The sequence below is a fragment of the Podarcis raffonei genome, chromosome 15 (assembly GCF_027172205.1).
Source record: "Podarcis raffonei isolate rPodRaf1 chromosome 15, rPodRaf1.pri, whole genome shotgun sequence".
Lineage (NCBI taxonomy): Eukaryota > Metazoa > Chordata > Lepidosauria > Squamata > Lacertidae > Podarcis > Podarcis raffonei.
In genome coordinates this window covers 26902960-26924897 of record NC_070616.1, presented here as the reverse complement: position 1 = coordinate 26924897, position 21938 = coordinate 26902960, and the positions used below count along the sequence as shown (strand labels likewise).

The 21938-nt window shown below is 45.7% G+C and overlaps 1 protein-coding gene across 1 annotated transcript in view; it reads right to left on the bottom strand.

Annotated features, from left to right (window-relative positions):
- The window catches only part of HTR3B (5-hydroxytryptamine receptor 3B), a 38766-nt gene that overhangs the window by 11529 nt on the left and 5299 nt on the right, over positions 1 to 21938 (bottom strand). The window contains exon 2 of the mRNA XM_053367805.1: positions 1561 to 1721. Within this exon, the coding sequence (XP_053223780.1) occupies positions 1561 to 1721 (161 nt within the window). The remainder of the gene's footprint in view (positions 1 to 1560; positions 1722 to 21938) is intronic.

Sequence of the window (21938 nt, the reverse complement as noted above, 5' to 3'; positions counted from 1 at the left end):
CGCCGTGCGAGAGGCAGCCCATACGGACGCCCATTTGAATGGCGTGCGAGAGCAGCAGCCCATATGGACACCGCATGAGCGGCGCCCATACTGACTGCATGCGCCCTCGGCTGCTCTACAGCTGGGGGGAGGCAGGGGCCATCTTGTTACCCCCCAGAGTGGCACCCAGGGTGGACCGTCGCCTCCACACCCCACTCTGTACACCCCTGACCAAATGGCGGCTTCCGATTGGCTGCAGGAAGCTCCATCAGACGTTTGGGTTCCAAAGAACATTCGCAAACCAGAACACTCACTTCCGGGTTTGCGGGGTTTAGGAGCCAAAACGTGTGAGTACCAAGGCGTTTGGGATCCAAGGTACGACTGTATTGTCACTTCTGACAGGTAGTGATTCTCCAGAGTTTCAGGCAGGAATCTCTTCCGGTTCCAGCTGGAGGTGCTAGGGACTGAGTTCAGGACCTTCAGCATGCTAGGCAGATTCTCTACCACTGGGCTCCAGCCCTTCCCTCTTACATAGTGGTCAGGGGGTTGAGGACCACTTACTGTTGCTGCAGCAGAGTCCCAGCCTCCAGCAACTCAATCAGTATGAAAGGGGAGCTTTTTAGCAACTATACACTCCAGAGATAAGCATTTAGGAACACTAAAAAAGCAAGGTGCTTCAGTTTCTAGAGAATGGTGTGCAAATTCTATTATGTATGATGAAACTTCTTGGAAAACACAACTTGAGTCACTCCAGAAGGAGATATTGGAGCACTCCAAATCATTTGCCCAGGTATGTGCACAGAAAACAGTATATCTAGCTTTCAGAAAGGAGGAGAGCTTAAAAGCTCTTTCCATGGCAGGAAAACCTGGTGTGGAAAGGTCTCTCTGCCTTGCTTACCAGTCTCTGGGAAGATCTTGCATAGCCTCTGGAGGCCATGAAATCTCGTGAGATCTCGTATGGCCCTGTAAGATTTTGCAAAGATGATGCCAGACTTTCCCAGAACTCAGTAAGAAGTCTGAGAGCTTAAAAGCTCTTTCCACACTGGGAAAACCTGGCACAGAAAGAGCTTTCAAGCCCTCAAACTTGCATGGGTTTAATTTGCATGATTGCATGCTGGCCAGCCACCAAGTGCCTAAAGCTGCAATCGGGCAAGTTAAATGCACGCAAGCTGCAAGTCAACTGTACATGCATTTTTGCACAGATTACTTAGCCGGAGGCCAGCACTGCAAAGTTTGAATTCTGAAAGATGGTTTTGTTTTAGTTTGTGTCTTGTTTCGCAAAGTTCCTTTCCGGGTAGGTTTGCCTTCAAAATGTTGACTGAATCAAATCCCTGGTCTCTGGAAGTGCTGCAATATTCTTCTGCAGATCTTCCAAAATTGCTGTTGCAGACAGGTAATAATTACAGGGTTCGATTTAATGCAGAGCTACTTGCACCCAACCCACATTTAGACCTCAATGACTACAGAAGCACATCACACATGGGCTCTAGCCCCTGTTTAAAGGTGTTCGTCTTGCAGAGACTTCATTGCTATTCTACCCTGCAGGTCAACAGCTTTAAATGAGCTAGAAGCTCTCTTTACCACGTCCAGTACTGCATGCACAAAAAGGTCAAGATAGACGATGGTGGGCTTGCTCCAATTTCTGACAGGCCTCACTCCCTTGCTGTACTTCTTCAGAAGCCGCCGGGTCAAGCGGTGCAGTGTGGAGTTCCTGGGTCGCTGAGTAGCTGCAGCCAAAGTACCTGGCAAGCAAAGAGACTCGGGTAATTAAGTGTGATGGGAACATGACAAAAAGCTGACAACACTTTCTTGGGAAGGGCTGTTCTTCCTGAAGCACTTGGACCCTTCAGGATGGGACAAAGAGCCTAACAGACTTAACTTAAAGCCTGGAGTGGGCCAGCTGGTACATGGACTACCACCTCTAGTGAAGTAAGGGTAGCAAAAATGCAGCCAATAAAAAGGCAAATCTTTAAAAAATGTAGTATAAACACCGACAACTGGGAAACACGGGCCTGCGAGTGCTCCAATTGGAGGAAAGCATTTGCCAAAGGTGTTGTGGGCTTTGAAGACACTCAAACTCAGGACGAAAGGGAGAAACATGCTAAAAGGAAGGCCCACTTGGAAAACCCTCAGCATGATCAACTCCTGTCTGGAAATCCATGTCCCTACTGTTGAAGGATGTGTGGATCCAGAATTGGTCTTCACAGTCACTTACAGACTCACTGTTAAGACCATGTTTATGGAAGACAGTCTTACTCAGCTATGAGGGATCGCCAAGGAAGAAGATATATATGACTGATGCCCTTCTTTGGAAATTAAACCGGTGTCCAGACTTTAACATTCAAAAACTTTACTTGCAGAAGCTTACACTTATAGACGAATTAAAACAATATTTACAGTCACATGCTTATCCAAGCATGGGCTTACAGTCTCTTTTTCTAACTTCCAAACAACTGCATTTTCCTGTTTCCAGAGCTCAGCGCTCAGCCTTCTGTATCCCAATGAAGCCATGCCTTGCAGGTCCTATGAGAGATTTCCACCTTCTTCTGCATTTTTGCTCTATTTCTTACAAGCAGAGAAGAAACACTCGAACACACTACAGTATTCAACTTAGCAGTGTTCACAGTCGATTGTAAAACACAGCCATCTCACCTCAGATAAAATGGAGTCTATCCTTCACTAGATACCTCCCATGTGACTAACGTTAGCCAATCACACAAGAACTACTAGAGAACTCTCTAGAATTCAGTTACCAACCATCAAATTTAAACACATAGTAATTCATACATGAATTTACAATTTCAGTGAATTAAATTACTATACTTAACAACCCCCACAGAGTCCTATCCTTTTTCTAGTCTCAGCCAGTGTGGTGCAATGCTTAGAGTTTTGGACTATGACTGGGGAGATGGGGTTCAAATCCCCTCTCAACCCTGAAGCTCACTGGGTGACCTTAGGTCCATCACTGCTTCTTGGCCTAACCTACTTCTCCCTAAACCACTTTCTCCAACTCATTGACTGAAATGTGTCTTCTTCTTCTTCTTCTTCTTGGGCAATCATCCATAGTCAAGTAAGATTGTCTTCCATCAACACAGTTTTAAAAGTGAGTCCGTAAGTGACACTTTCCATTTTTAACTTCGGAATAGAGTAGTTGCTTTGGAAGATGGTAATCAGGCAACTGCACAACATGACCAGGCCAATGAAGTTGATGTTGAAGAATCATTCATCCTCACCACCACCATATCTGTATCCAAGGCTGTGATCCTGTGTATACTTAGTGATTTGGATGTTATAAATTCCCAGTGAACACAATGGAACTTGCTTCTGCACAAATATACTTTGAATCAGGCTATAAGATCCTTAAGGCTTCTGTCCCTACCAAGGGAAGCAGAAGGAGTAAAGCTCAATCTGGTAATTGGATACATTTGGCATCAGTTGTCAGGTGCAGAGGTTGCCTGTGGTTAGGAAAGAGAGTGGTGTTGGTTTGGCTTTTGCACTATTTCTGCCTTTCTCCTCTGACAGCTCATGTCACCCAACAGCCAGCCTACTGCCTTTCACCAAGCTCTGAAGTCACTTTAATTTTTAAGATAATAGACTATGTGTTTCCAGTTAATGGGCTTTTTCTTTTCATTCAGTGTTCTGCAGATCTCATTCAGGAATCTAGACCACAGAAGTGAATGTGGAATAGGAATTAGCGAACCCCGAAAGCCACATGGTTTGGGAGCTGATGAGATTGTGCCTGATCCTGTACTCAGATAATTTAGTTCTCTCTCTCTCTCTCTCTCTCTCTCTCTCTCTCTCTCTCTCTCTCTCTCTCTCACACACACACACACACACACACACACACACTCCAACCCACCCTTTCCCCCATATGAGCAAGCTTCTTTACTGGAACAAAAAAATAAAATCTGTTTGCATAGCAGGAGAGAAAAAGAGCCAGGGATGCGGGAGCATTTGGGAGGGGGGGAAGGGAGATACGGAGACCCAAAATTGCATGTGACACATTCCTGAGTGGCCCCTCAGAAATGCAAAAAGATTCTCTCCCCCGCCCCCTGCTCACTTTTCCAGCTGGCCCTTGGGGAGCTCAGCCTCACCAACTCATTGGGCTGAAGCAAATTGGCAACGTGTGTGAGCAAAATCTAATCTGCAGGGTCCGAGATGTACGCTTTCTCCCACTCGCCGGGCCTCTGATAGCTGTTTTGATGAGCTGCTGAAGGGACCAGAGTTCCAGCAGGAAACTGTAAATGAGATGTCCTCTCTCAGCACACTGAGGCTGCTTATGTCCGTTTTTTATGAAGGATGCCATGTCAGGAGCTGGGCTGGTAAGCGAGCCCTATCTTTGATCAATGTCACAGCAACCAGAATGTTACGGACAGGGCTGCAGGTGTGTTATCCTCAGCAGAGCCTGCAGAATAGCAAGCCCTGATTTCATCTCAGCCAGGAGGCAAAAGCATATTTCTTCCTTAACTGGAATCAGAATGATAAAAGGAATGTTTTAAAGGGGAAACTGGAATCAAAGCGGCCTGAAGAATAAATTTAGTTTCTAAACTCAGGGAATATACCCTAGAACAGGCATGTCCAACAGGTAGATCATGATCTACTGGTAGATCACAGGGTGTTCCTGGTAGATCCTGGTAGATCTCTGGCCCCTCAGTGATCCCCTCCCCCCCAAAAAAAATGCTCAACAACTATGGCTTCCCCCCAAAAAAACTCCACAATCTGGCTTCCTAAAAGAAGCTCAACAACTTTGCCTTTCCAAAGCAAGATCAACAACTTAGCCTTTCCAAAAAAATCTCAACAACCTCAACAACTCTGGTAGATCACTGCCAGTTTTTTTATACTGTGAGTAGATCGCAGTCAAGGGACGCGGGTGGCGCTGCGGGTTAAACCACAGAGCCTAGGACCTGCTGATCAGAAGGTCGGCGGTTCGAATCCCCGCGACGGGGTGAGCTCCCGTTGCTCGGTCCCTGCTCCTGCCAACCTAGCAGTTCAAAAGCACATCAGAGTGCAAGTAGATAAATAGGTACCGCTCTGGTGGGAAGGTAAACAGCGTTTCCATACGCTGCTCTGGTTTGCCAGAAGTGGCTTAGTCATGTTGGCCACATGACCCGGAAGCTGTACGTCGGCTCCCTCGGCCAATAAAGCGAGATGAGCGCCACAACCCCAGAGTCAGTCATGACTGGACCTAATGGTCAGGGGTCCCTTTACCTTTTTAGATTGCAGTCTATTAGGAGCTGGACGTCCCTCCCCTAGAAATATGGTTTGTGTTCTTGTTAAAGACTTGGTTGGAGGATATGGTTAGAGTACAGACTAGGACAAGGGAAGGTAAAGGTAAAGAGTCCCCTGACCGTTAGGTCCAGTCACGGACGACTCTGGGGTGGCGGCACTCATCTCGCTTTACTGGCCAAGGGAGCCGGCGTACAGCTTCCGGGTCATGCGGCCAACATGACTAAGCTGCTTCTGGCAAACCAGAGCAGCGCACAGAAACACTGTTTACCTTCCCGCCGGAGCGGTACCTATTTATCTACTTGCACTTCGTGCTTTTGAACTGCTAGGTTGGCAGGAGCAGGGACTGATCAGTGGGAGCTCACCCTGTCGCGAGGATTCAAACCGCCTACCTTCTGATCAGCAAGCCGTAGGGTCTGTGGTTTAGACCACAGTGCCACCCAGGGTTCAAATCCCCACTCAGCCATGAAGCTCACTGGCTGACCTTGGGCCTGTGTTCGTTAGAGAAAGAGGTATGATATAAATGCATGAATCAATAAATAAATGTGTCAGCTGTTAAGAGAGCAGGTGCTCAAAGTGCCAAAATATTTTATTATGCACAACGTGTTTCAGAATTATGTACTTGCTTCATTAGTGGCTGTGCTTCTCACCACCAATTTACCACCTGTAAACATAAACACCTGTGGCTTTCACCTTTGCTGTTTTATACCGCATCTATTGGTTGATTTCATAAAATTCAAAAACCACTTGATTATAAGAAACCTCAAAGTGGTTCACAAAAGATAAAACAGTAGGAAAAAAATTAGAACCTTAGTTTAAAGTACCCAAAACTTAAAATACGAAAAGAGATTAAAATTACCTCAACTTTCTAAGCATCTGTGTAGGTTTGTCGAAACAGAAATGTTTTCAGGAGGCACTGAAAATAGTACAGTGGAACCTCGGGTTGTGAACATGATCCGTGCGGGAGGCACATTCACAACCCGCAGCGCCGAGTCTACGCACGCGTGTGACGTGATTCGGCGCTTCTGCACACAGCGCCGAAACCCAGAAGTAACCCATTCCAGTACGTCCAGGTTTCGACACATCCATAACCTGAAAACGTGTAACCCAAGGTACCACTGTACAGTGAAGACACCTGCTTAATCTCCATAAGCAGTGAGTCCCAAATATGCACACACTACGAATTGCATGGAAGTCCTGCTGAAGACTCAACGCCCGCTGGCCTGTGTCCAAAATGGAACCAATTTAGAGACTTTAACCTGCTACACCGATTCAGAAGTCAAAACCGGACGTTTCCATGGGGACAGCAATGCTCGATAGAGTTAATGATGGTGCTAAAAATAAGCCTAATAATGATCAATTGTCGGCTGTGGCGCAATATCGTTGCGAGCTTTGTGCCCACCTGTCCCCATTGTGGCTACCATCAAGGAACGTGATGCTTCTGGGCTGCGTTCCAGCAAGAACTGTGGAAACAAGCAACGTGCTTGAGCTAATGTCAGGGACAGAGACGGCTCTCATCATTAGCAGCTGCACATTTCCTTCGGCAGCCTGGAAGCGTTGCAAATGAGGCTCCTAAAACTCAACTGTCAACGGAGCTAAACGAATAGACGTTGTTGATAATAACAACACCTCCCCTGTGTAGGAGCACGCAGGGAAGTAAGGCTGAAGTGGCCACATTTCAAAGCTGCAAAGTATCTTTGGGGTATTAGCCCCCTGTAGCAAACATTCACGTGCTTTAATCCTACCCTCTGGGAGTGTCAGAAACATTCCTCGCCAGTTTGGCCGCAGCTTGGGAGTTTTGTGCTGCTTCAGTGAGGCTCTGGGTTGTGATAGAGAGAGACCACCAAAAGCGTGATGCAATCAAGGGAAGGGAGATGCTTACACAAGACCTTGGCATCACTGGAGCAACTCAGAGAGGGAGAAATACTTGTTCCTCATCAAGAACCAGGAATGTCTGCTTGGCTTCTCAGTACATTGGCTCCCAGTACATTTCCGAGCACAATTCAAAGTGTTGGTGCTGACCTTTAAAGTCCTAAACGGGCTTGGCCCACTATACCTGAAGGAGCATCTCCACCCCCATTGTTCTGCCTGGATGCTGAGGTCCAGTGCCGAGGGCCTTCTGGCGGTTCCCTCATTGTGAGAAGCAAAGCTACAGGGAACCAGGCAGAGGGCCTTCTCGGTAGTGGCACCCGCCCTGTGGAACGCCCTCCCATCAGATGTCAAAGCGATAAACAGCTACGTGACATTCAGAAGACATCTTAAGGCAGCCCTGTTCAGGGAAGTTTTTAATGTTTGACATTTTAGTGTATTTTTGGTCTCTGTGGAAGCCGCCCAGAGTGGCTGGAGAAACCCAGCCAGATGGGCGGGGTACAAATAAATTATTATTATTATTATCCTTGAGATTTTATTTATTTCATAAGATTTATACACTTTACAGGGGACGGGGGACCTCAAAGTGGTTTACAGAGAGAATAAAAGGATAAAATTGTAAGCAAGAATAATTAGCAACAATAATTTAAGACTTTTGAAAAGTTAAAATAAAAATAAACTAGAAACAGATTAAAGCTTGCATCAGCTTTCTAAAGATCTGGGAACGCTTGTCTAAACAAAAAAGTTTCATCAGGTACTAAAAAGTGTGCAGCAAAGATGCCTGATATCATTAGGCAAGGAGTTCCAAAGGGTAGGTGCTGCCCCACTAAAAGACTGAGTTCTTACAAATGCAGAATGAGTGTTACGTGACACCTGTAACCCTACCAGTTCTACCAATCAAAGCAGTCAAAAGGGAGTATATGGGGTAAGGCCATCTTGTAGGTGCCTGAGACACAAACTAGATTTAATGAACACTCATTTCAGAGTGCTTTGTAAACTGATAGTCATAGCCTCTTATATACTAACCTTTTATGCTCTTGCACTTCAATTTAGTGCTCCTAACCCTTCTTTTAGATTCTTATAGTACCTTCTGTTTTAATAATTTTAGCTCTTCAAAATGTTTTACAGATTTTAAATGATTGTACCCCACCCTATTGATGCTGGTCTATGACCGTAATAAAGATTTGATGATGAATCTTGAAGGTAAACTGGTCCCAAGTTGTTAAGGGTTTTATATACTAACACCCAGTGCAATTTTCTAGAAAAAGAAGTGCCAGAACTCACTATGAACACCTCCCTTGTTCTCTTCTAATGGCAATGGCGCCCACCTGAGAGGTGCCGGAACTGAGTTCCAGTGAGTTCTGGCTGAAAAAAAGAGCCCTAGTAACACCTTGAACTTTGCCCAGTACCAAATAGACAATGTGCAGGTCTCTGAGCACAGGTGTAATATGCTGACAAGGCCTCACTCCCATCAGCAGTCATGGAGAATCACTCTGCACTAACTGCAGGTTCTGGATCAAGCACAAGGAAAGCCCCAAAGTAATCTAGTCAAGAAGTAAGCAACGTATGAACTACTGTGGCCAGCCTTTCCTGGGTAACTGTATTCTGCACCCATGACTCCCAGTTGCCTCTGTTTTGTGCAAAATCATGGGTTCACACACACAGAATGTCCTGACTATAATAGTCTTGCACATAGAGAATTTCCTTCCCTAAAGGGGTTGAAATCCAGCATCTCTGCACTCATTCCACCTCCTGCAAATATGTGTGAGGCATGAGTCCTGCTTTTGTGCATGCAAACCTTTCCGTAGGCTGTGCCACTTCAGACTGCAGGGGGAGACTGGCAGTTTCGGATGCCCCCATAAAGAAAACAATCACCTTGCTTGTATTGGTTTGTTTGCTTGCTTGTAGCATTTGTACAGCTGCCCGTCATTCCCTGAACAGCTCACAAGCAAAAAGCCAGGAAATGCAAGATGAAACTATCAAGATTTTAAATATAAAACCCAGCAAATGGCAGCATAAATATTTGATCAGCAGAGAAGAGTAAAAAAAAAACCAGTTCTGCAGCAGAAGTAACGGTAACATGATGGTAAAGAGGGGATTACAAGTGAGATATTAAAATCACAATTTTAAAAGTCCAGAGAGAACAACACCAAAAAGTATTCAAGAGGCACTCACAAGGCCAAAACATAAGCTCAAAGCAAGCCTCATGGGAGTGGAGTAAGGGCAGGTGGATTTTACGACCATCAAAAATGTCTTCTCCTTTGGGTGACTGCTCCATCACCAAGAAAAGAACAATGCACATCACTTTAAAAAGAGGACTAAAAGGGGACACTGATTTGCATGTAAAAATTTTACATAGACTAAGTTATAGGTATAGATGTGCATTTGGAGACAATTACTCTAGCTTCAATAGAAATACAGTATATCTCCCCTCAGTGGGGAAGACATGGGGCAGGTAGCCTGTGTTTATGCTCAGTTTGCTGTCCAGGTGCTGAAATTTGTTGATAGGCAACTTCTAATTGCCCCTTGCTCTCGCTCCGTAGAATTCTTTAAACTGGGCAGCCCATCAAATAGAGAACTGTGTTCTGTACTGCAAAACACGTGGCCACCCTACCTTGGTAGTCACCTGTTGCACCCCACTTGACAGGACACTCAGAGTAGGGCCTGGGAAGTGGATCTTGAGTTTTAGGTGGAGGTCTCTATGGGAGAAGACGATCTTTCAGGCACCCCAATGCCATGAAGGCTTTAAAGGTGAGAAACAGCAGCTTGAACTGGGTCTGCAGATGGACCGGGAGCCAGCGCAGCTGACAAAGCACAGAAGTCATGTGATCAAATCACCCAATCCCCGCTGTATTATGGACCAAGTGCAGTTCAGATACAGTGGTACCTTGGGTTACATACGTTTCAGGTTACATACGCTTCAGGTTACAGACTCCGCTAACCCAGAAATAGTACCTTGGGTTAAGAACTTTGCTTCAGGATGAGAACAGAAATCATGCTCTGGCGGCGCAGTGGCAGCAGGAGGCCCCATTAGCTAAAGTGGTGCTTCAGGTTAAGAACAGACCTCTGGAACGAATTAAGTACTTAACCCGAGGTACCACTGTACATGTAAAATCCAGCATGTTTGAAAGAAGGGCTCTCACCAGCAACCAAATTTTCTGCTTGCTTCACCTCCCCCTGCAAGCACCACTAAAGCATGCAAAGTGCTACATTCCAGGTCAAGCATTATTGCCACCTGATTTTGCTGCATGTCTGAACAGGGGCCTTAGTGGCTATAACATCAAGGAGAATTCCACCTCCTTATTACCTTTCAGGGTGGACTTCTGGCTAGCCTGCTGGTTCCTTTTCTAAATCACTGGTTGTTTTGTGTGTATTTTAACCTCTTGCATTAGCTGACACAAACCACCCTGAACTGTGAAAAGGTGGCTCAGAAGCGTGCTAAATGAATAACTTATGACTCGCATACTTGACTGCTCAGGTGTGCAGCTGAGAGTCATCACCAAGTGCCAAGTTACTGAACAAGAAATGTGAGTGTATGAATTGACCCAGCGACCAAATCTTTCCCTCCCTTCCACTCTCTCCCCAAGTACTGTAGTCAAAACTGTAGCCTCCTCAGGGCAAGGACCTGCTTAGGTTGCCCTGAAAGATGCCATGTATACAGATGGCAATGTAATAATAACATACCTGAAATCTTACCTGCAACAAAAATGAGGAGCAGGAATACCTTCATCATCATCATAGCTACCACCTGGTAACTCACAGAATCTGATTTTTCCCAGGAAAGGACTGATTCCCCAGCATCTCATCAGAGGAGCCGACAATTCTTAAGCAGGAAGTTCACCTTCTCTCTTTTTGTCCGTTTCTTCATTGCACATCAATGAAATGTCCAGCACCACCAGTATTTCAAGCTCTGAAAGCCTTTCTGTGCTCCCACGAGATCTAACACTCGCCACCTCTTCTGCTTGGGAAAGTGATCACAGACAGCATTTTAATTCCGCTGACGTGCTGGTGCTAAGTGGCTAGTGGCAATTGGTCTGGAGATGGAGAGTTGAGGTTGTGGGGAGTAAGAAATCCTACTCCTAACAGGATTTCACAGAATGCTTTTACCTGGGAAGCTGTCTTATGCGACGGTCTTTGCAATAATAATAATAGCATCCCAAACAGATCCTCTGCATCAGACTTATCCACTGGCATCTCTGGCATTGACAGCAATTAACCTTACTGTCTTGAATTACCTCGGGTAATGGAAGCTTTCTATTGTCTAATGAAGAACAATCACTAACACCGTAAGCCAAGGAGGAGGGAGGCTGGTGTTGGGAGATCCAGACTGCATGTCATCTTCTCGTTTCAACTCCCTTTAATTAAAAGACATGCTGTGCTGTGATGGATGGGAGAACTTAACAGCCTCATCTCAGAAGGGAAAGGAAAGCCCTCTTTTCAAGCAAGGTTATTCCAGGGGACCTGTTCTCTACTGGACTGGCACTGAGGTGTTGGCAAACACTTTTTTAAAACAAGGGCAATGTTTTAGAGGGAGCCAGTGACTTGGGGAGCAAATCAAAAGGGGCACCATCTATTGCCTCTCTTCCCATGTGTACCAATATAGGAGCAAAAGACTCCTTAACACACACACCCTTTCCACTTAGATGGACCAACTGTTCCTTCTTATCCACTCATTTCACTTACATTCTTACAAATGGGGATGGCCGTTTTAATTAATTTTATTGCCCACCACCCTCCACCAGTAAGTCCCAGGACAGGTTACAACAATTTAATATTATTTTTTGAAATTGTTTTTATTTGATTTTACAAGTGTAAAGTTATAACAATACCAGGTACATATCCATGTACAGTGGTGCCTCGGGTTACATACACTTCAGGTTACAGACTCCGCTAACCCAGAAATAGTACCTCGGGTTAAGAACTTTGCTTCAGGATGAGAACAGAAATCGTGCAGCGGCGGCAGGAGGCCCCATTAGCTAAAGTGGTGCTTCAGGTTAAGAACAGTTTCAGGTTAAGAACGGACCTCCGGAACGAATGAAGTACTTAACCCGAGGTACCACTGTATAAGGGACGCGGGTGGCACTGTGGGTAAAAGCCTCAGCGCCTAGGACTTGCCGATCGAAAGGTCGGCGGTTCGAATCCCCGCGGCGGGGTGTGCTCCCGTTGTTCGGTCCCAGCGCCTGCCAACCTAGCAGTTCAAAAGCACCCCCGGGTGCAAGTAGATAAATAGGGACCGCTTACTAGCGGGAAGGTAAACGGCGTTTCCGTGTGCGGCTCTAGCTCGCCAGAGCAGCGATGTCACGCTGGCCACGTGACCCGGAAGTGTCTCCGGACAGCGCTGGCCCCCGGCCTCTTGAGTGAGATGGGCGCACAACCCCAGAGTCTGTCAAGACTGGCCCGTATGGGCAGGGGTACCTTTACCTTTACCTTACCACTGTATAAAGATTTCTCTGAATCTCGAGACTTCTCACCATCCCCTCCATGGGTCCTATTGTCAACATTTTCAACTGCATACTATTTCATAATCTATATTTTGTATCTGCCCATATTGTCTGTAGCATTTGTTACATTATAAGTGTTATTAGAATCCTGCTGGTGTTTTCATCTGCTTACAGTGCTCTCCTAAATAAATTATAAATTTTCCCATTCTTTCTTGAAGTTTCTGTCTTCTTGGTTCCTGAGCTTTCCGGTGAGTTTTGCCATTTCAGCATAGCCCAGCAGCTTGTTTTGCCATTCCTCTCTGGAAGGGACTTTCTGTCTTCATTCCATCTCTGGGCTAGAGGAATCCGTGTGGCTGTTGTCACATACATAAAAAGTCTTTTCTGCTCCTCAGGGATGTTGGCACCTACAATTCCTAATAAAAAAGCTTCTTTTTTTACAAAAGTTATTTTAAAACATTTTTTTTCAATTCATTATATATCATTTCCCAGAAATCTTTTATTACCTTATGCGACCACCACATATGGTAAAAGGTACCTTCTTTTTCTTTACATTTCCAGCTGGTATTTGTACTTGAGGTTACAACAATTTAAAATACAGTATCAAAAACAGTTGAAACAAATGACAGTCACATGAATTCGGGTGGATCCAGAAAACACACATCTCAAGTGTCAAAGACCAGGGCAAAGAGGTGTGTTGGAGGTCTGGCTGAGCCTCTTGCCAGGTCTGAGGAAACACAGGGCCAGGAACTCCATGCAGCCCCCAGGCCCTTCTATCCAATCCCTGGGACTCTCTCAAGGCTATGCCTCCTCTCCCTGGACTACATTCTTCACTAGTCCTGCTCAATGTCCTCCTTCAGTTCTTTAGCCTGGCAGGAATGTGCCCCTCAATTGCTTCCCGGGATGAAGACTGAGAGATGCACATGTATAGAGAAACTTTGGGCTTTTGCATGGCTGGAATTTAGGCTCCATTGCTGTGCCCACTTTCGCCTCTGGCCTTGCCCTGTTTGATGTGCCTTCCTTCAAACCAGTTTCTTTCTTTTTATATATATAATTTTTATTCAATTTTCTGTTTTACAATTTAGAATATTCATTTATACAACCTTAAAATATCAATGACTTCCCTTCTTCTCTCTCCATGGTTCATTTTACATAGCACGAATCCTTGCATATTTTATATAAACTAAACCATTCAGAATTTCATTACAGTCATACCTTGGGTTACAGATGCTTCAGGTTGTATTTTTTCAGGTTGCAGACCACTGAAACCCAGAAGCGCTAAATCACAACCCACGCGTGCACAGAAGCGCCGCTGCGGGTTGCAAACGCTGTGGGTTGCGAACATGCATCCCGCACGGATCACGTTCGCAACCCGAGTGTCCACTGTATTACTTCCATCAAAACTTATTTGCACTGTTGAATTTATCTTCATGCTGACAACATTTTCAAGCGTACACAATTTCCCCCCATATATTCAGTAAACAATTTTCCCAATCTTCTTTAAAAGAATGTTCTTCTTGTTCTCTTATTCTATATGTTAGATCCGCAAGCTGCGCATATTCTATCAGTTTAAGTTGCCATTCTCCTTTGGTTGGGACCTCGCTCGTTTTCCATTTTGGGGCTAACAAAACATGGGCCGCCTTAGTGGCATACATAAATAGCCTTTTTTGACACCTGGGAATTTCCATCCGACAGTCAAACCAGTTTCTATCTGATTAGGAAGCAGAAGCCACGGTTAAGGCGAGATTTGTGTGTGAGGTTTTTCAGGCAGCCGTTGCTCACGTGTGGATGACAGTTTTAGTGAGCTGGAGTTCATCACAGAAAGATAAATCAGAGAATGCAAACAGGGCGAAGGCACACACAAACACTTGCAATGCAAGAAAGTAATTTGTAATACAACTGGCGGGGTGGGGTGGGGGGAGAAATGCCTTGCTGCATTTCTAGCTGCTAACATGTACATAGCCTCTGATCCCACCAAAGTGAAGGGCTTGGACAGATACCCTTTGCCACGTGCCTGAGATACCCCTGTGGCTCAGGACTCTGCACCATCACCCAGCGGCGGAGCAAGCCGATTGGGCGCCTGGGGCGGTGTGTGTGCCCTGCAACCAGGGGCGGGGCCAGATGTGGGGGGGGGGAGCCGGGGCAGGACGCTCCATGGGGCCTCCAAGGAGTCTGCCTGCCTCCTCCCATTCAGACGCCCTACAGCTGAGGGGGAGGCAGCGGGCGGACCATTTGGGGCAGCACGGAGCTTGCAGGCACCCAAGCCACCGCTTCACTCCCAGGAGAGATGCATGGCTCGGGAGAGCCGCAGCCCAGCATCAGTGGTGACCCCCACGGTGGCCTGCCCCCACCGCAGCCCCCTTCCTCCGCCCCTGCCATCACCTCCTGCACCCTAAGGGAAAAGGCAGAAATGAACCCAGACCAACTGCACAATTAGAAGTGCTGGATTGCCCAATAGGCAGTCTAAGTACATGCTTAGGGCACCAGCAAAGCAGGGGCACAAAAAAAAGATAAAAAATGATAAGAACTTTGTTCAACTTCCTTACACTCCGCTACACACACTTCTCCAATTTTTCTATTCTGTTTGTAATACTTATTTGGGAAATAAGGGAAGTTTTTAATGTTTGACATTTTGATGTATTTTTAATCTTTGTTGGAAGCCGCCCAGAGTGGCTGGGAAACCCAGCCAGATGGGTGGGGTACAAATAAATTATTATTATTATTATTATTATTATTATTATTATTATTATTATTCCCACACACCTGTATGTGTCCTACTATCATAGATCAAATTAATGTGGGGAGATCAGATTCTGTCATGTGCTGCAATAAATCTTTGTTGTTGTTTTTATTTTAAACTTTTATTTCACAGTTTACTGTTGCTTTTATTTTGCATTATGTAATGAGGGGGCACTATATACTTTTTTTTAAGGGTTTCAGCCCTTAAATGTCTTAATCTGGCCCTGGACATTAGAATGTGGAGAATTGCCCAAAGTCTCTGTTCATCAGACTCTGCTTCTGAAAATGAAGCTTTGAATTTGTGGTTCCCAATGTGGGGCACATGCCCCACTGGGGGGCAATTTGGTTTTTTGGGGGGGGCAATTCAAGAATGAGTTATTAACAGCGAATGGCCTTTTAGGCTTCCTCCATGTGAATAGGAGTTTACTTTTTGAATAATAAGAATTATATGTCATGGGGGAGGGGGTATCAGGATTTTAGAGATGCTTAGGCGGGGCATGGCCAAAAAAAGTTTGGGAACCACTGCTTTATATACTTCCAGGATCAGGACCTTGCTTGGAAGAGACCTAATAGAGGAAGCCTCGGTTCCTTTCTTGCTGGTGCAACACTTATCCTCCCTAGTTCTGCAGGTTCTTAACTCTCCTGTGTACAGTTCCTTGGCTGCACCTGCTGTTGCGCCCAACCCCTTGACTCTAGTAGGTTTCCCTGCTAGCCTGACAGCTCCCCTATCTGGGTTCCTCAGGCTCCTTCGGGAGGAAGGGCAGGACAGCAGTGGAAGAAATAAATAATAATCCCCCTTGCAATCTGCAACATGGCTGTCTTACCAGGAGCAGAATTACTGTAGCTGGCTGCTTCGTAAATCACAATTCTGAAGGGTCAAAACGGATGATGAGATCATGCAGCCAGAAACTCCCAAATGAGTAATGGGCAGTAGATCAGACTAAACCAGCTTTTCCCAACGTGGTGCCCTCAAGCTGTTTTGGACAGCAACTTCTGTCAGCCACAGTCTAAAGATCCAACCCTGGCAATGGAAGAAGCAGTACAGATTCTCTGAACTGTATCCATTTGATCATTCAGCCTGATTCTACATAGCCGTTGGGTTGGCTTGTGCTGCACATACAAAGAAGATCAGGATCTGCTGAATCAGGCCATTGGCCCATCTAGTCCAGCATCCTTTTCCCAGTGGCCAACCAGGTGCCTATTATGGGAAGCCTGCAAGCAGGACATTGGTGTTAACAGCAGTGCTTTCCCTACTTGCGTTTCTATGCAACGGGTCTTCAAAGTTATATTGCCTTCGATGTTGTGGCTAGTAGTCATTCATAGCCTTACCTTCATGCAACCATGATTTGGGTTGTCCTCACAGCACCCCATATATATATAAACCTTTCACACTCTGCCTTCTGTTTCATCCCAGGGAAGGAGGCAGCAAGATTCAATGAAAAGAAAAGGGAAGCAATAGCTTTATGGGGGCACCAGGAAAATCATTCATATTGTCTTGAAGTTACTAGCCAAGCTTGCAAACATGTTCAGCAGCCAAGATGGGTTTAAAAGGAAGGGGACAGATTCAGGTTATCTCATAGATTTGGGCCACCTCAACGTCCTGTTGCAAACCGGGTCACTTTTGCCTCCAAAAATCAGGCCAATGAAAGCTCAACCGATCTCTCTGTGCCCCACCGCCCCGAAAAAACAAATGTTTACAAAATGTTCCAAAATGTCATTGCTATCCAGATTTGGAATGCAGGATTTGGAATTTGTGCTTTAACCATATCCTTCAAAATTGCGAGAGGTCCTAGGCATCTGGTGCTGCTGTTTGGAGCAGTGAAATGTCTCAGGCGTTGGGATGAAGTACTAAACTAGAGAGGTGACACCTTTTTGAAGAGCTAGGAAGATTTGAACCGCTTTTTGTGGATTTGCAAACAAGGCCAGTTCAAGACATTTTGCTGCCCGCAGCAACGGACAAGGTGGCAACCCCTCCTGGTTCTGTGTACAGAAGCCAAAAGGACTGACAGCTGAATCTTTCTTAAGAACATAAGAAGAGCCCGCTGGATCAGGCCAATGACTCACTGAGTCCAACACCCTTTTCTTACAGTGGCAACTCAGATGCCTGTGGGACACCTGCAGCGTAGGAGTTCTCTCCCCTCCTGTGATTTTTAGCAGCTGGTATTCAGAAACATCACTGCCTCTGACCCTGCAGGCAGAGCATGGCTAGTAGTCACTGATAGTCTTGTATGGCATGAATTTGGAACTAGCTCAGTATCGTTTACACTCAATGGAGTTTCAGACTCTCCCGTTGCTACCTGGAGATACCAGGGAATGAACCTGGGACCTTTTGCACTCAAAGTACTTTCTCTGCTTCTTAGCTATGGTCCTCCATCCCTCATCAATATCCTATAGGTTGAAGCTAGCAAGAGAGGAGTTGGGTGGATGGGACGATCTCTTCCATTCCCTTCTAGGATCTTCTGCGTGCCTTCTCCCTCTCTCTCCCTTCATGCTGCTCAGTAGGAAAGCAACAATCTAGCCCTGGCCCCTCCGGAATGGCCATCTGAATTATCGAGATGGTGAAAGGTTTATTATGCAAACATAATAAACGTAATAAGGGACGTGTTTATTATGCAAACAGCAACTGAGTTATGTGTCCTTTAAGACTACTAAATAGTTTTTAATTACTGCTATATCAGTAAATCCCATAAATATGCAAATGCAATTAGTTCACAAAATAGGCCCTAAATATCTTTATTCCTCTCCAACAAAGTTCTTTGAAGTTAATCGCCAGCTCCCTTTGTTCACTCCCTTGGCAGCGGAGCCAAAAATGATGGGAATTATGACAGATGTACACATTTTGGGGAGGGGAGAAGTGTATTTTCCCACCCCCCTTCATCCAAATGCCACATCTGGACAGGCAGAGATGGGATATGGAGGAGGGGAAGAAGAGATGGATGAGGAAACACCCCCTCCCAGAGAACAACTTCATCATTTGGCTCACAGCAAAGTGTTTTGTGCTGTGCACATCAGACATACCACAACAAGTGGGTCTTGCAACAAAATGCAAATGCACATAGTGCTCCCTTTCTGGATTCCAAACAGTTTAATTTCCTCTTCCCCCGGTTTTCCGTTCTCCCCCACCCCCAGAAAAGAGAGAGCAACCTGTTAGCATCCCATGCCCTCCAAGAATGCTCTGCTCACATTGACCCATTTTAAGCACACAGATGGTTGCACCCCCCGCTAAAGTTTTTGCTGTACCTTTGGAAACCTTAAAATTCTCCTAAGTCTCCTGATAGCTCCCGCTTGTGTGTGTGTGTGTGTGTGTGTGTGCCCATTTGGCTACATAAGGAGCAACACTCAAAGACTTGGGATGACTTCTTCTTCTTCTTTGGTGATCATAGCCAAGTAAGATTGTCTTCCATGAACATGGTCTTAACAGTGAGTTAAGTAAGTGACTGTGGAGGCCAATTCTGGATCCCCACGTCCTTCCATGGTGGGGACATTGGTTTCCGGGCAGGAGTTAATCACGGTAAGGGTTTGCCAAGCGTGCCTTCCTCTTAACACATTTCTCACTTTCATCCTGAGTTTGAGGGTCTTCAAAGCCCATGACACCTTTGGTAAAGGTTGTTCTCTAATTAGAGCGCTCTTGGGCCAGTGATTCGCAGTTGCTGGTGTTTATACTACTTTTTTTTTAGATTTGCCTTGAGAGAATCTTTAAACCTCTTTTGCTGACCACCAGCATTACGCTTTCCAATTTTAAGTTTGGAATGCAGTAGTTGCTTTGGAAGATGATAATCAGTCATTCAAACAACATGACCAGTCCAACAAAGTTGATGTTGAAGGATCATTGCTTCAGCACTAGTGATCTTTGCTTCTTCCAGTACACTGGCATTAATTTGCCTGTCTTCCCAAGTGATGTGTAAAATTCTTCGGAGACACCATTGATGGAGTTTATAAGTGGTCCATGTTTCACAAGCTTACAGTAACATTGGTAGTACAATAGCTTTGTAAACAAGCATTTTGGTTTCCCTGCAAATGTCTCAGTCCTCAAACACTCTGCACTTCAATCAGGAGAAAGCTGCACAAGAGGTAAAGGTAAAGGACAATTAAGTCCAGTCACGACTCTTGGGTTGCTGCGCTCATCTCTCTTTACTTACCAAGGGAGCCGACGTTTGTCTGCAGACAGTTTTTCCAGGTCATGTGGCCAGCATGACTAAGCTAAGGTTACCAGATTTTTTTCAATGAATCCGGGGACACTTTTCAACTTCAATGGATTTTTCATGGGGACTGATTTGTAAATCTGGGGACCATCTCCGAGAAACGGGGACGTCTGGTAACCTTTGACTAAGCTGCTTCTGGCAAAACCAGAGCAGCACATGGAAACGTTGTTTACCTTCCCGCCGGAGCAGTACCTATTGATTTACTCACACTTGGACGTGCTTTTGAACTGCTAGGTTGGCAGGAGCAGGGACCAAGCAATGGGAGCTCACCCTGTCGCAGGGATTTGAACCGTCAACCTTCCGATCGGCAAGCCCAGAGGCTCAGTGGTTTACACCACAGCGCCACCTACAGCAAAATGTCACCATACAGAATGCATTGGCTTCTGTTCAGCATGCCAGCGGTTCCATTCCATTCCACCACCACAGCTTTCCATCCTCTTCCCCCAAACAGGTCAGCATTCTGTGGCCACTGAGCATGCTCAGACCTCATTTGGCTGTTTTGGGTGGGTGTGTTTGTGCACAGAGTTCACTCCTGGCTACATTAAAATCTCAGGTTTCTCCATTGATTTCTACAGACAGCATTCACTTGTGTTCTTGGGAATGTTCAAAAATAGCTTCTCAGGCAGGCTGAACCAAAGAATTGCCTAACCAGAAAAGGAGAGAATTCTCTCTGACTTTTTAATATCTCTGTGTATCTCTTCCTCCTTTTTTCCAAGATAGTCGACCCACTCTTTTTTTGCTCCCCCCACTTCAGTCACCATTGCATGGGCACTAAGTAAACACATTTCTCATTAGGGGTTTTCTTTGGGGCAGGGTGTAACTTCTTAGAGGTTTCCCTCCTGAAACTTTGTTGTACTGGTGCCTATAACACCGGTCCTGAAAGACCTACATTGGCTCCCAGTATGTTTCTGAGCACAATTCAAAGTGTTGGTGCTGACCTTTAAAGCCCTAAACAGCCTTGGCCCAGTATAACTGAAGGAGCGTCCCCACCCCCATTATTCAGCCCGGACACTGAGGTCCAGTGCCAAGGGCCTTCTGGTGGTTCCCTCGCTGTGATAAGCGAAGTTACAGGGAACCAGGCAGAGGGCCTTCTCGGTAGTGCCGCCCACCCTGTGGAATGCCCTTCCATCAGATGTCAAGGAAAAAAACAACTATCTAACTTTTAGAAGATATCTGAAGGCAGCCTTGGTTGGGGAAGTTTTTAATGTTTGATGGTGTTTTTAATATTCTGTTGGAAGCTGCCCAGAGTGGCTAGGGAAACCCAGCCTGATGGGTGGGGTATATTATTATTATTATTATTATTATTATTATTATTATTATTATTATTTAAAGCTTGGGGTCCTCCTCTGTATGCTGGTGCTTTCTGCTTGTGGTGTGGGTAGCATCTGTGGCAGATGCTGGGTGGGGAATATCAGTAGCCCCCTATTTGCTCCTTCTGAGTCCCCTGGCTATACCTTTCTTTCAGAGAATAAAGCTATGAGTCATGCAGCTCCAAAAAGAGCCTGCTGCTCTCACGTGGGATGGAGGAGGAGGACAGTGTACTCCTGGCCAGTACTGAAATAAGATCCAACTGTCAACCCTGTTGGATTCTGTAAGTGTAATGGGGCCACAGGTTCCATCTCGACTTTTGTTGCAGTCAACCAAATGCCTTGGCCAGCTCTAATTAGAAGAAGCTTGTTTGCCAACTTAAACTGCAACCCTATGCCAAACATAATTATCCTGGAGTAAGTCCCTTTGAAAGGGTCGCGGGTGGCGCTGTGGGTTAAACCACAGAGCCTAGGACTTGTTGATCAGAAGGTCGACGGTTCGAATCCCCGAGACGGGGCGAGCTCCCGTTGCTCAATCCCTGCTCCTGCCAACCTACCAGTTTGAAAGCACTTCAAAGTGCAAGTAGATAAATAGGTACCGCTCTGGTGGGAAGGTAAACGGCATTTCCATGCACCCCTCTGATTTGCCAGAAGCGGCTTAGTCATGTTGGCCAGATGACCTGGAAGTTGTACGCCGGCTCCCTTGGCCAATAAAGCGAGATGAGCGCCAGAGTCAGTCACGACTGGACCTAATGGTCAGGGGTCCCTTTACCTTTACCTTTTATGTCCCTTTGAACAGTACAGTGGGACTTAAATCTGCAAAGATGTTCATAGGATTGTGCTATTAATTAGGTAAAATGGTCCTAGGGAAAGGTGTTCCCATGTAACCTCCTGCAGAATTAAATCAGCCTCTCCCAGCATGGGGCCTTCCAGATGTTATGAACATCAGCTCTCAAAAGTCCCACCCAGCATGGTCCTGCTTCACTCCATCCTAGCATGCTATAGCTCTATGGGCTGGTGCTGACATGGGTTGCAGTAGAAACAATATGAAGGGCACCAGGCTGGGGAAAGCTGACTTCAATTCAAATCTTTATTACGGTCATAGACCAGCATAAAAGGGTGGGATACAGTCATTTAAAAACTGAAAAGTGTTTTGGAATGTTAAAAGGTATTAAAAC